The sequence below is a fragment of the Camelus bactrianus genome, chromosome 8 (assembly GCF_048773025.1).
Source record: "Camelus bactrianus isolate YW-2024 breed Bactrian camel chromosome 8, ASM4877302v1, whole genome shotgun sequence".
In the NCBI taxonomy this organism is placed as follows: domain Eukaryota; kingdom Metazoa; phylum Chordata; class Mammalia; order Artiodactyla; family Camelidae; genus Camelus; species Camelus bactrianus.
Window position 1 is genome coordinate 26,328,531 of NC_133546.1, and position 14,617 is coordinate 26,343,147.

At 44.6% G+C, this 14,617-nt stretch overlaps 1 protein-coding gene across 4 annotated transcripts in view; it reads left to right on the forward strand.

Moving 5' to 3' along the window:
• SGK1 (serum/glucocorticoid regulated kinase 1) overlaps positions 1 to 7,962 on the forward strand; it is a 106,012-nt gene extending 98,050 nt beyond the window's left edge. For 2 of the 4 annotated variants that reach the window (XM_010965602.3, XM_010965604.3), the window contains 11 exons: positions 2,643 to 2,718; positions 3,158 to 3,233; positions 3,634 to 3,738; positions 3,842 to 3,925; positions 4,039 to 4,170; positions 4,441 to 4,553; positions 4,871 to 4,994; positions 5,434 to 5,529; positions 5,997 to 6,152; positions 6,257 to 6,346; positions 6,762 to 7,962. In XM_010965602.3, coding sequence (XP_010963904.1) covers positions 2,643 to 2,718; positions 3,158 to 3,233; positions 3,634 to 3,738; positions 3,842 to 3,925; positions 4,039 to 4,170; positions 4,441 to 4,553; positions 4,871 to 4,994; positions 5,434 to 5,529; positions 5,997 to 6,152; positions 6,257 to 6,346; positions 6,762 to 6,929 — 1,220 coding nt within the window. In that variant the 3' untranslated portion in view covers positions 6,930 to 7,962. Of the gene's footprint in view, positions 1 to 6; positions 1,578 to 2,345; positions 2,501 to 2,642; positions 2,719 to 3,157; positions 3,234 to 3,633; positions 3,739 to 3,841; positions 3,926 to 4,038; positions 4,171 to 4,440; positions 4,554 to 4,870; positions 4,995 to 5,433; positions 5,530 to 5,996; positions 6,153 to 6,256; positions 6,347 to 6,761 lie in introns of those variants that run through there. The other 2 variants (XM_074368321.1, XM_010965603.3) reach the window with 2 other exon arrangements.
• Positions 7,963 to 14,617: the final 6,655 nt, after the last annotated feature.

A 14,617-nucleotide genomic window follows, 5' to 3' on the forward strand; every position in this document is an offset into this window, starting at 1 on the left:
AAAACCGAACAAGCAGAAATCTTGGTGCAGATTGGTGTTTCTGGGCATCCTTTGAAAAATCTGCTCTCTCAAAAGGGGAAGGAACCATGTGGGAGCAGGGCTAGGCTAGGCTTGTTGATTAAGGGGGCACTGGCAATAACAAAGTCATATTCTAGGAAAAACCCATGCAAGAGGAAGCAGAAATGGGCCAGTTACTGTGATTTGGAGTTTCCTCAACATTGCTTTAGGTTGAAGTGTCAGTTTCAGGCAATCCTTAGTGCTTTTTTAAGAGTGGGAAATTTCCCAGCCAGTCTCCAGGAGAGAGGATGTGTGTTCTCTTATGCCAGTTTGGGGCTGTTGTAACTGAGCAAACCAAGAAGCAGTTGAGGCTACAGATGGCATTGGGGCAAATGAGGTGGTTGTGAGTGCAAAACAAGTTCTTGTCCAGAACCAGAGAAAAAACTTTACATGCTAGTCTTGGTTTTGACATCTGGTATTTCGGAGTGTGTCAGATCCAGTAGGCAACTTTAAAATGGCAGGGCCAGCAACGGGTCATGGCAGGGCAGTCACCGCAGACAGCACCAGCGAGCGCCAGGTATCCGGCCCTGCAAATCTTAGTAACTTGCAGCTCTCTCCCCTCCTGGCCCAGCTGGCAATCAGACTGCAGCTCCCAGGCATCTCCCAGCGGCCGGGTTACTGGCAGGCACCGCACCGCTACTTTGCAGAGCTTTCCTCCTGGCTTTGCTTTCTGGAGCGGAGGAGGCACCCGGCTAATCTCTCAGGATTTAAGGAGTCAGTTTATCTGGGACTTGAGAGAAAGAGCAAAGTGGTAAAACTTTTAAGTCTCCTGGGTCAGCCCTGAAATAAACCCAAGGAAGGGTAGGGAAAACACAGACTAAGGGATCTGAAGACAATGGGATGCGACCCGGCGGAGTTTTCAGGTCGGGGAGCGGGAGAGGGAACCTCCGGAGTCGATGATGCCCGGAGTGTCGACACCGCACCGCCCCGGGGTCAAGCCAGGTCGGTCCCCTAACTTGCCACCTCTTCACGTGTTCTTGGCATGGCAGGGATTAAAAATGCAAGGGAAAAAAATTACATGCGCTACGGACAGAATGTTCTCAAAGATTACTTTAGGGGGAAAAAAAAATAGAGAAATGCAGTTTTTTTTTCCTTTAGTGCAGAGACGAATTTTATTTCCGCCCCCTCCCCTCCACATTCCTGACCTCTCCCTCCCCCTTCCCTCTTTCTTTCCTTCCTTCCTCCTCTTCCAAGTTCTGGGATTTTTCAGTCTTGCTTGGCTTTGGCCGAAAGCACAAAAAAGGCGTTTTCGGAAGCGGCTCGGCCGTGCACAAGGGCCATTTGTTTGTTTTGGGACTCGGGGCAGGAAATCTTGCCCGGCCTGAGTCACGGCGGCTCCTTCAAGGAAACGTCAGTGTTCTCTTGTCGCCCTCGCCCGCTGCGCGCCGGGCCTCCGCTGCCCATGGGGGAGATGCAGGGCGCGCTGGCCAGGGCCCGGCTCGAGTCCCTGCTCCGGCCCCGCCACAAAAAGAGGGCCGAGGCGCAGAAAAGGAGCGAGTCCTTCCTGCTGACCGGACTGGGTAAGCGCCGCTGCTGGCACGCCGGGGACTTGTCTCCCCTACTTCCCCACTCGTTGCTGGGATCCCGCCAGAGGGGCTGGGGGTGTACTGAGGATGGAGGAATGGGGCCGGGGTTGGAGGGAGGCGGGAGCGGGGGATCGGCCGGGCGCCCTGGCTCCATGCTGACCCCGAAGATAAGGACAACAGGGGCCACCCTCCCCCGGCGCTGCCGCTCTGTGCCCCAAAGATAACTCCGGCTGGCGGTGCGCGGCCACCCGGCAAGGGCTGCGGAGGCTGCCGCATGAATTAGGGGAGAGGATCAGGGTCTGCGCCGGGGTCGCGAGTGAATCCGAGCTGAGGGTTTGAGAAACCACGGTGGGCACACAGCCACCCCGACCGCCGCGCACTGGGCAGAAAGCGCTCAGATTTCCTGATCTGCCGCGACTCTGATTTCCCTCGCTGGGCGGAATAAATGAGAAAGGTGGAAAATTACCCCGGCCGCTCCCTCCCTCCCTCCCCGCCCCCTCTGCCTGCGGTTTCCCTGTCTCCGGCCCGGGAGCAGAGGGAGGCCGATAACAGCCCCGCGCCCGGACCTCCCCGGGAGGTCCCCGCGCCCCCTCCCCGCCCCGGGCTGGCCCTCTCGCCAGGGGCGGAGCCGTCCGCCGCCTGCCGCTTTGCCGCCAGCCGAGCCGCGCGGCGGCCGGGGGCGGGGCCGGGGGAGGGGCCGCGCCGAGCCGCTTCCTCATTGTCGCGTGGGATCCGCCCCCGCGGCCGCACAACGCTTATAAAGGCGGCGGCGCGGCCCCGGCGCAGAGTTGGCAGAGCCGGTCTCCCATCGCTAACGACTCCCTGCGCCCTGTCTGTGGCGATGACGGTGAAAACCGAGGCGGCTAGGGACACCCTCACTTACTCCAGAATGAGGGGAATGGTAGCAATTCTCATCGGTGAGTGTAGGAGTCCGACTGGACTTCTTTCTCGGTTACGCGGAGTGGAAATTTTTGAAAGTCCCGGATCAGATTAGTGTTTGCGGCGTCGTCGGACGTTACAAAACCGTCTAGACATTTATTTCTCCTCTCTAATTCACAGCTTTCATGAAACAGAGAAGGATGGGCCTGAACGACTTTATTCAGAAGATTGCCAATAACTCCTATGCATGCAAACAGTAAGTTCGGGGGGATTTGGGAAAATAAAAAAGTAGTAAATTTCCATCTACCAGCAGCACAGACGCATTCTCATCTGTAAATTGATCAGGAAGCCGAAGACTTCCAGGGGATGGGGAACCCCTTTTCTCTTTAAGTTCTAACTATTGGAAACATTTAAAACATTAAAGTTAATTTGCTCATTTGGCTTGTTCTAAAGATGCAAAATAAAGTTTTCGTGTGCCTAACTCACCCCCAGTCTCCATGAGAAACAACGCTTATCTCTGTATTTAATTGGGTTTATTACTTTCTTTAACTAGTATTTTCTTTATCTGAGTGATTGATTTTGGGTGTTCTTAAACACTGAAATCTCCGGAAAAGTTAAGCCAGTAACTCACTATTGGTGTTGGTCTGCCCCCTTGTGGCGAGTTAGGAGATTCTAAATTGTTCCTTTCTTTGCAGCCCTGAAGTTCAGTCCATTCTGAAAATCTCCCAGCCTCAGGAACCTGAGCTTATGAATGCCAACCCTTCTCCTCCGGTAAGTGTTCTCTATTCATGATGCATCAGTGGTGGAATCTTGTAAATGAGTCAGCCAGTCTCCTACACTGATGAATTAAAATAGCATTTCTAAAATGCCTCTTCAGTTCATGGCATAACAAGTGACATAATCACTTAAATATTGAATCAGTGGAGTAATCTAAAAGGCATATTCTATAACAGTGCTTTCTACTTAACAGCACCTTGATTGTGTACAATTTCCATACCCTCATTTGCAATATTAGTGACATGTATGGAAGAAAAGTAGTTTTGAATGTGCTTATAGATGTATGGGGACTTGCCTCAGTTATCTGCAGATGTAATACCTTTTACGTTGACTGTACTTTATTATCGATATCTTCCTTTGAAGCATGGATATTAAAAGAAATTTTATTTTCCAGCCAAGTCCTTCTCAGCAAATCAACCTTGGCCCATCATCCAATCCTCATGCTAAACCATCTGACTTTCACTTCTTGAAAGTGATTGGGAAGGGCAGTTTTGGAAAGGTAATTTTACTTCTGATGCTCTCATTATTTACAGTCTTTCGTACACTTTTTTCACATTCTCCCTGGATGAGAATAGCAAAATGATTTATACTTTAAATTGCAGGTTCTTCTAGCAAGACACAAAGCAGAAGAAGCATTCTATGCAGTCAAAGTTTTACAGAAGAAAGCAATCCTGAAAAAGAAGGAGGTATGAGATGTGTCTGCTGGTTGGGGTTGGCGAGGAGACAGGCATAGACATTATCTTGGAATCTTGATGCCAAGTTGAAATTTGCCACTAAATCTTAATTGTCCTTTTTCTAGGAAAAGCATATTATGTCCGAGCGGAATGTCCTACTGAAGAATGTGAAACACCCTTTCCTGGTGGGCCTTCACTTCTCTTTCCAGACTGCTGACAAATTGTACTTTGTCCTCGACTACATTAATGGTGGAGAGGTGAGCAGAAGGGATGGGAGCCCCGATCCTTGCGCGTCTGTGCACAGTCTCCATCATTTTAATTTGAGAGGAAAGTTTTTAAAAGAGACTTAGTAGGGGGAAAAGTTACCAGAATTAGCATTTCCTTTAACCTGCCAGCTTTCAAATGGTTAATAGACTATTTAGGGCACTTCCTGCAATTGTTCTCTTTAGCTGTCTGTGTCCAGACTAATTCAGTGCATTGTGCTCAGGCTCTGGTGACCAAGGCTAACTCCGTTCTGTCTCCCGCAGTTGTTCTACCATCTCCAGAGGGAGCGTTGCTTCCTGGAACCACGGGCCCGGTTCTATGCTGCTGAAATAGCCAGTGCCTTGGGTTACCTGCACTCTCTGAACATCGTTTATAGGTGAGCCGAAGAGCTCTTAAGGCTACCTTCCCAGGTGTAGCCTTTGATGGGCCTTAAAATAATTTGTGTTCAGGCACAACTTGGTCACCTAAAACCAGCATGTGAGCTGCCTTGACTCCATGCCACTAGGAAACTGGCCAACTAGGATTGTGCCTAATCCTGAATAGATTAACAGAACAAGGACTCCCTTTTTATTTTCACTAACACAACCATACTGAATGTAGAATGCCTCTAATACCCCTAGCAATGATCTTTACACAGGATCGCTTATGCGGTGAAATTAACTTACACGACTGTCTGTCCATTTTTTTTTACAGAGACTTGAAACCAGAAAATATTTTGCTAGATTCGCAGGGACACATTGTCCTTACTGACTTCGGACTCTGCAAGGAGAACATTGAACACAATGGCACAACATCCACTTTCTGCGGCACCCCTGAGGTAGGAGTGCTCCTGATTTGGACTGGTCTGCCCCCTCCTCCAGGAAGAAAGAATGCAGAAGTGATTTAACTACAGAAAGAGTAAATGGTTCCTGCAGATTTTTTAGTCCAGTTCAGTGCAAGTAAGATACATTTGCTGCTTGAGGCATGAGAAATTCCAAGGCCTCATGTTGCTTTAATTAAAACTAGCTGTTTGCAAGATCCATGTCATAAAAGGTTTCTAAATCCCCAAGTAAGATCTGTGGGATGCCCAATAGCTTCCTAAACATATACATGGCCAGTCAGTCTCAAAGTCCAGCAGTTTTACCAGGAAGTAAGCCAAAGAGACAGATCCTCCGAGTGGACCCAAGGTCTCTTAGCCCTTTCAAAGTGCACACCTGGTCTTGGGATTGCGGGTTTCGGGGGCTCTAAACTCTCTCTTTTCCTGGTCTGTCTTTCAGTATCTTGCACCTGAGGTGCTTCATAAGCAGCCTTATGACAGGACCGTGGACTGGTGGTGCCTGGGGGCCGTCTTATATGAGATGCTCTATGGCCTGGTGAGTAGCCCGTGGAAGACCGTGGAGTATTGCTCCTGGTTGATGTATGCTCCCTAGAATGCAGTCTGCAAATCCAGGCTTATCTGGGGACACAGGCTCCAGTGCAGACCTGTTCATTGTGTCTTGCCCTTTGTCAGTTAACTTATCAAATGCTGATAAGACAGGTCTGTAGGTTATTCTCTAAGTGTCTTAGGGTAAATGCTTACCTCCCTGGTGGATTTTTCTTATGTAAATTCAGCTTACTATATATGGGCCGCACTTAAACCTATGTGAGAATGAAAAACATGGCTTATTGGCATCTACGCCCTGATAAGAGTTGCAAAGTAGACACTTAAAACTCCAGGGCAAAGAAAACCTATTAAGGGAAAGACTTAGTCCAATCCAGTTTCCAGTTTAAGACTTAATCGGTAATGGATTCTCTACAGAACTTCCAATTAAGTATTAAGTAGCCTTCCCCCTTCTTTCAGCCTCCCTTTTATAGCCGAAACACAGCTGAGATGTACGACAACATTCTGAACAAGCCCCTCCAGTTGAAGCCAAATATTACAAACTCTGCAAGACACGTCCTAGAGGGCCTCCTGCAGAAGGACAGGACGAAGAGGCTGGGTGCCAAGGATGACTTTGTGAGTAATGTGTTCCTGTTCTCCTGGGCTGTCTGGGCCAAGCACTAGACCTCACCGCCTTTCTTGAATGTCGCCTGTCTAAACTCGTGTTTCTTCCTCAACAGATGGAGATTAAGAATCACGTCTTCTTCTCCCTCATTAACTGGGATGATCTCATTAATAAGAAGATTACTCCCCCTTTTAACCCAAATGTGGTGAGTAGCTCTCTCTCTCCTGATGTAGCGAGGCCCAAAGGGCATTTCTTTAAGTCAGAGTTGGGAGGGGTGGGGAAGGGTAGCCCTCCAGGAATAAATTGGCAGATATTTGATTCATAAACCATTATCTATTTTACCTACAAAAAAAGTAGAACTTTTGTTTCAACAAAGCTCACATGATTTTTCAACACACTTATAAATTAAAGCACCGAGAGGCCCAAAGTAAGCCTGAGCCCCATAGTGTGAATGTGGTGTGGCTTTGGACTCTGTACCTGAAGTGGTGGGGGATGGGAGGCTTCCGTGTAGTGCCCTGAAGACTTAGCGCCAGTACTTAAAGCCGGCCTGGGGATCTCAGGACTTCTGCCCTGTCTGCACAGTGAATTCTTGACACCGAGTGTGTTTTCTCCCTCGACAGAGTGGACCCAGTGACCTACGGCACTTTGACCCCGAGTTCACTGAAGAGCCGGTCCCCAACTCCATCGGCCGGTCTCCCGACAGCATCCTCCTCACAGCCAGTGTCAAGGAGGCGGCCGAGGCCTTCCTGGGCTTTTCCTATGCGCCCCCTGTGGACTCTTTCCTCTGAACAGTCTTGGGGTTGGTTGCAGAGGATTTTTCCGTGTGTTTTGGGAACGTTTTAGTTAGCCTCTTGGCGGAGCCGCCCGCTGACAGGACATCTTAAAAGAGAATTTGCACATCCCCGGAAGCTTGCACCTCTTGGCAGTCTTATTGCACACTGTTTGCTGGAAGCTTTTCGAAGAGCACATCCTCCTCAGTGAGCTAATGAGGTTTTTCCTTCCTTCCAATGTGGTGCTATCTCTGAAATGAGCATTAGCGTGCCGCCCGAGACAGAGGCAGTGGTCTTGTTAGAAGGAGGGCGCTGTTCTAAGAAGGAGCTTCTGAAGGTCTGTCTGGGCTGTGATAACGAATCTTATGAAATGTGCCTTTTCTGATGAGATCGCGTTAGCTCCAAAGCTTTTCCTAGTGCCGAGTGTTTCTGTTCTCTGTTTCCCCTCGTGGACTTCCTGTGTGATCAGCTGTATGAGTGTGGTGTGCTTGCTCACAGAAGGACTCAGTTCTAAGCATCAATGTGACACTTGCAGGACACTACAACGTGGGACATTGTTTGTTTCTTCCATATTTGGAAGATCAATTTATGTGTAGACTGTTTTTTTTTTTGTAAGATATAGTTAATAACTAAAATTTATTGAAAATGGTCTTGCAATGACTTGTATCCAGATGCTTAAAGAAAGCATTGCTGCTACAAATATTTCTATTTTTAGAAAGGGTTTTTATGGACCAATGCCCCAGTTGTCAGTCAGAGCCTGGTGTTTTCATTGTTTAAAATGTCACCTGTAAAATGGGCATTATTTATGTGTTTGGTTTTTTTTTTTTTTGCATTCCTGATAATTGTATGTATTGTATAAAGGAAGTCTGTACATTGGGTTGTAACACTAGTATATTTAAACTTACAGGCTTATTTGTAATGTAAACCACCATTTTAATGTACTGTAATTAACATGGTTATAATATGTACAATTCTTCCCCCCTCCACCACCACACACCTTTTTTTGTGTGTGATAAACCAACTTTGGTTTGCAATAAAACCTTGAAAAATATTTACATAAATTGTGTTAGTGTATTTTTGTCTATTTCAGTTGAGGGGGAAAATAGTAGACTCACTTGAAACTTAAAACCAGAGCAATGGCTGTTGCCAGTTCCAGCTCAATGGGCTTCCTTCCTCCAATAGCATCAGCTTCTGACTCAGGAGAGAATAGGATGGTCTCAGAGCCAGTTTACACTTCGGGGCTTCTAGCAGCATTTTATGACGTCAGTCATCATCCATAAATCCATCCGAACAAACCATTGTCAATTTACCTGTCTCACAAGGACAGCCATGGGCAAATCTCTGCCCTTACAGAGTCTGATGAGAAAGGCAGACTTTTATTTTTAGTTAGTTTTTTTTTTTTTTTTGGTGGAAGCAGGGAGGTAATTAGGTTTATTTGTTTTTTAATGGCGGTACTGGGATTGAACCCAGGACCTCATGCATACTAGGCATGAACTCTACCACTAAGCTATACCCTCCCCCAAGGCAGATTTTTTTTAAAAAAGCAGCTTGTTGAAATGGACATCAAGATAATCTGCAGGTATAGGAGAATGCCCCTGAAGAAGGTGAGGATGTTTTTCATAAATGGCTTTGCTCCAAAAACACTGAGCTGGCAGGACTCCTGGTTTCTGAGAGTAACCAGAGCTGGGTCCAATGTCAGCTTAGAGAAGGATCCTGAAGGCACACATCTCTGGTTTGAACCAGAAGCCTCTTGAGCTGGTATGTACCCAGCACTGCATGGGCCCACCTGACTCTGGGTCCCACTGGAAAATTTCTTGTAAGAGAGGGGAAGGTGGCATATTAAGAGATCATTATTTTGCATCCAAGTTGTTTGGACTTTTTTACTTTTCTAAGCCTTTAACTAATTTCTAGCACACACCGGCTCCTCCAGTGTTTGGTCTTGCTGCTGCTTTAACCTCTAAGCCAGCTGCACTCTCTCTACCCTGACCTCTCAGTTTGCACAAAGGTTTCCCTGGGGAAAGTAGTGATCATTCTCCCATTTATCACGGCTCTTAGATCTCACCTCCCCATCAAGGCTTCTAAGACTGGTTCAACAGGTGTTTGGAGATCGCTTAGTCCTTCTCCCTCAAGTCGATGATTTCTTGCTGAACGTGAGCCCCAGATCAAGCTCTGCATTTCAGTTACTGCTCTACCCGTACAGCGATTAGCTGCGTATTAAATCCACTACCAAACCCAAAAGCAAAAACCAACTAGAGTGATGAAGAAAGTCCAAAGTCCGAACTTTCCTAGTAAAGGCGGAGGCTAGCCCTGACGGGGAGGCTTTCTTCATGTTTCCCCCTCGTTCTCATGATCAATAACAGTGATGAATTCCTCCTTGAACAGCAAGTGCTTAAATCACATTTTTATCTGAACACAGGTCTTGCAGCTGGGACTCTCATCTAATTATAGATCACTCAGAGGGGCTAGTCACAGATCACAAAGCTTTTTAATTTTTTATGGGTGGAAATTTGGTTTATGGCTTTAGCCAATCTAGTAGGTATGATCTGATTTACACTGTGGAGAGCTGATGAGCCAGAGGCATCCCAGGTGTTGACACTCAAATGGGAAGAGCTTAGGTCAAACACAAGTGGGTGGGAAGTGAACAAGATGAGAATACGGAAGTCCAGAAAGAACAAGGGTCAATTAAAAAAAAAAGGCAAATATTTACTAAACACTATGACATCAAATAGCATAGGTGCAGAGGTATCTTTTATCTAGGGGTGTGGAGCACATCCCCGGCAGCATTTGAAACTTCATTTGAGCAGGATGGTTGGTTAAAGGGACAATTCCCTTGTCCATACTTCATCTGTGGAGCTGCTCAAATGTGGTCTGGAGGAACGCAGTCAGCTAAGATTTGCACTAGTTAAAATGGGACTCTGAAACCACTGCTACCATGGAGATAAGTCAAATACTACTCTTTAGGGAATTTGCCATCTACTTGGGGAGACATGGCACACATTCATGGTACAAAGCAGGTGGTAAATTATGGGTAAAGGGAACCTCAGAAGCCCAGAGGCTCTCTGTGGGTTTGGCTGCCTAGAGTAGGCTTTACAGGGGGATGCCAAAGACTCTTACCAACCAATTCTGCTTCTGGAGAGCCTAACAGGATGCAGGCCCTGAGGGTGAGATAACGCTAATAGTTACTACTACAGAGCTCCTACTAGACATGAGGCATTGGTCTACGCATTTTAGACAAAACTTACCTAATCTTCAGAATAAACTTGTGATGTCAAAAGTGAAGAAACTAGCACAGAAAGGTAATTTGCTGGAATGTGGTGAGGTTAGAAGTTAAATCATGTCAGTCTAGCCCCAAAGCCCATGCTTGTAATCAATACGCTATTCTGCATAATATTGCCACCTAACAGGTGACGGCAAGAATATAGAAGCAAACACTGTGTGCTTGTTAGTCATTCACTTATTATCTCATTAGTCTCTTATTAAGATACCTTCTAAGTGTCATGCTAGACAAAGAGAGAAGAGAAGGGGGTGAGGGGAGGGAGAAAGAATTTGCAGTTATAATGTAGACGTTAACAGTTGTTGATAAAGATGAGGAGCAGCTGGAAGTATGCATTGCAATAGGAGGGTGAACTGTACCACAATTTTAGAAAACTGGCACTTACTACTTAACAAAGATAGACAGATTTATAACTTATGACCCAGTAGTTCTGCTCCATGGTATACACCCCAAAGAATGTACATATATTTAATAAAATTTTTGCAATAATGTTTATAGTAGTACTATTTATTTTAGCCCCCTAAACGGGAACAATTCAAAATGTCCACCAAGAGCAAAATGAATACATATAACGGATAAAATGAATAAATATAATGGAATACCATATTATAATGAAAACAAATGAATAATGGCTACATATAGCAACAGGGAATCAGTCTCACAAACATGGAAACCAAACTGTATAATTTGATTTATATAAAATTTGAAAGAAGGCAAACAAAATAAAGCTTTTATAGGAGTCAGGACATGATTGCCTTTGGGGAGGGGAGGGTGGAGATAATGATCAAGAGGGCACATGACGGGGCTGGTCTTCTGGGTGCTCACAATTTCTCACTCTTGGTGGTGGTTTCAGGAAGTGGTTTTGCTTTTCTTTTTTTTTTTTTAACTGGAGGTGCTGGGGATTGAACCCTGGACCTTGTACATGCTAAGCATGCAGCTCTACCACTAAGCTATACTCTCCCCTTCTCTTTGCTTTTTGATATTTCATCAAGCTAAACACTTATGACACGTGAACTTTTCCATATGTTTGTTATATATCAACAAAAATATTAAAAAATGTGTGGTGTGATAAAAACAGGATGATACGGGAACACAGAGGAGGGACATCTTACCCAATTTGGGGTTTAGGGAAAAGGACTGAGTTTTCAGGTAGCTTAAGACAGAGATGCTTAGGAAGATCTGGAGGGTCCAGGTAGATCATCTTGGGAATTGAATCTTGAAGATGAGGCAGAAAGAAGGGCATTCCAGCTACTGGCTACAGAGGGGGCCTGTACAAGGAAGAGGCAGCCTGTATAAGCACAATGAATGGGGCATTGGAAAAAGAGAAGGTCTCAGGCAGACCGAGGTCAGAATCTCAGCTCTACTCATTTGCCCTCTAGCATCAGGCAAGTAGCAACTTGGGCAAATGTCTAACTTCAGTTTCTTTAGGGGGAAAAAATGCACACAATGCCTATTTTTTCACTGGTATCCACGACACAAGGTCAGAAGGAACTGGAATTCAAAGAATGCTAATTAATTTCTTCTTTCTCCACTTACTACCTTTCTCAGTTTCCCCTTATCTTTAGTAGATTTTTGGAGAAAAAGATATTGAAAAGCAGCGAGAAGTCGTTTTGGACGGGACGTGGACCTTGTGATTTATGTTCTTGGAAGCCCCGTGGAGAAGTTCAGATTTCACTAGGTAGTAAAGAGAAGCATTTGGAGGTTTTCCATGAGGAAAGTGAAGTGACCAAAAGGCGTGTTCTGGTGACTCTTGCCAAGAGTTGTGGGGAGTGTGGGGAGAACTTTGGAAATAATAATAACAATAACAATAATAATAATAATAATAATAATAATAATAATAATGCCATTGAGAAGACTTCTGACAGTCATCACCCTGGTGGTGGCAGGAAAAAGATAGGATATTTTGAAGGCCCAAAATCAATGGAGCTTCATGAGTTGCTGGGAATGGAGGAAGAAAAAGGATGAATCCAAAGGAAGGCACATTTAATGTAGTTTGTATTGTAATGTAATTGACTCAACTTATTGAAGTGCTTTTCACAGCTGCAGCAACAGCCTCTAGGACCAAAGCCACCCACCGACTTCTTCACTATCCCCAAGATGTAATGAATCAGCCGATAGATAATCAATCAACGTACTTGGCGAGGCAGGATGCTACACATGGACGCAAGCTCTCCTCCATCCTGATAAGAAATTTCTTATCTCATCCATCAAAAGGCTCCTGAAATCCTACCCCATATGCCTCCAGCCTTGTATTAGCAGCATAATGGTGTAAAACTTAACCTGGTTGTAATCAGCACAACGCTTCTTAAGAAAAACACACTCATCCAAATTAAGTCCAATTTGAGAAACTGGTTAAATGTTTTTCTCACACTGCATGAAAATTGTCAGCTAATCACCAAAAGTAACACTTAAATTATTACTACTTAGACTTCACTCGTAGCTTACATATGACCTTTCCAAGTCTGCTTTGGCCATTACATGTTTGCTATATAAGAATGTGTTTAACATACGTTTTCTCACCTTTCCACATCTTCTCTGTGAAGGATTTTAGCAGGAAGGCTAGGAGCAATCCTTGATGTTTATTTAGTGTTTACCTATAACACTATGTTCAGACAGATACGTTTGTGTATTTATCTTGGAAACCGCAGGCTCTGACAGGCAGGGCGGTTTCCTCTTTTCTGTGTTGTCCTGCGCTCCACCTAGTGTCCCGCAGCAGGTATGATGACGATGCTGCAACAACAATGTGTAAGGTACAGACTGTTCACAAGAAAATATACACACAGATAATCACCTCCTGTCAACAAGGAACATAAGCATGAGGACATGGTGTCACTTCACAGACACATATATAAAACAGATGAGTGGCTGCCAATTTGGGCATGACTTCCAGGTGATTTAACACAATTCTGCTCACCTTTGTTTTACTGCCACTTTGGATAGTCATAGACTCTGAACCCAGCATTCCAGAGACCAAAGTCATCGCCCTCCATAACCAGACCATTTGATTCCAGGTGCTTTGCAGTGTTGCTAGCAAAGGCCAGTACAGATCTATTTGTTTGGGCAATTATTAATTAAATCCAAGTTCACTTAATTAGATTAATTAAGGTTAAGCTGGAAACAGTTTGGAGTCTAAATTGTAAACAATGATTATATTTTCCTCTGAAAGATCATGACAAAGATCATGACAAAGGGACATCCAGAAATGATCTAATGCTTGAATTAGATTATACTCTATCTAATAATAATGGACAATTTGCAATAAATTTAGAGAAAATATTTTTCAAATGTATATGTGACAACTCTTTTAAAATATGGCAAGCCAAAGAATAAATAATCAAAGAGGAAAGAATGTGAAAGCAATGAAGCTTCCTTATATTTTTCTTTCATTTGTAAATGGATAACATGCTTTTGGTAAAATAAATAAAAACATGATGGGTCAAAATAAGTAATAATTTCACGATTGCCTCACTGCTCAGCCATTTACATCCCAATTTTTTCCTGGCTGGAGACAAGCCTTTTGATGTATTCTTTTAGAAATTCACTATGCATAAACAAGCATAAAGGCTTACAATAACACAAGATTAGAATTTTAAAAGAGGGAGCAAAGGAGGTGTCTTGATTGCTGGTTGATTTTTTTTTAAGTTACCGTAAGTGTTCATGTTTTTTAAAAGCTCAAAATCTCACTCATGTGATTCTAGTGTTAAAAAACTTTCGGTGTAATGTAACTCTTGTACTGCATGTCTTCTTTTTCATCTGCTGCAGGATGAAGACACAGCAATCTGGTTTCATGTTGCAGAACAAAGTGATAGACTCCCTGAGACCGGAGACCCAGCTTTCCAGGTTGCCCTTTGCAACTATGTACGATTTTTGCTTTGTCCACAGTCTTTAGGACCTAACAGCTCAGCAACTTCACTGTTACAGAAAAACAGCTAGGAGTCATCTTGGTCTGCCACTCACCAAGCTGTCTCATGCCTAGGGCATACCTGAATATTTTCACAAAGCTGACCTGATTCAGGGATAATACTTTCTCTTCTAACCATCCCCCCGTTCCTTTACGTCACTCTCCCTTATCAACTCTCTTGTCCTTTCTAATACCATAAAATCACAAAAATGTCAGGGATAGGGGAGGTCACTATTAGCTCCAGGGCCGTGAACTCAGTGCCTTCAGGAGCCAGAGTTGAAAATCATATTAGATTAAGAGGACGGGAGTCATGGGAAATGCATTTTCTCTTAAAAGCATTGAAATTAAAGCAATAAGATCAAAACCAAAAGCCACCGTGTTGACGAAATAAAATGAGTCTATGGCCAGAAACACCTGTAAGTGTTACAGCATAACTTCATATCCAATTGTGTAAAATTCAACGACCCTCCTTCTCTTTTGCATTCTTGTGCCTTCTTTATCGTTGAGCAACACAACAAAAAAAACGAAATC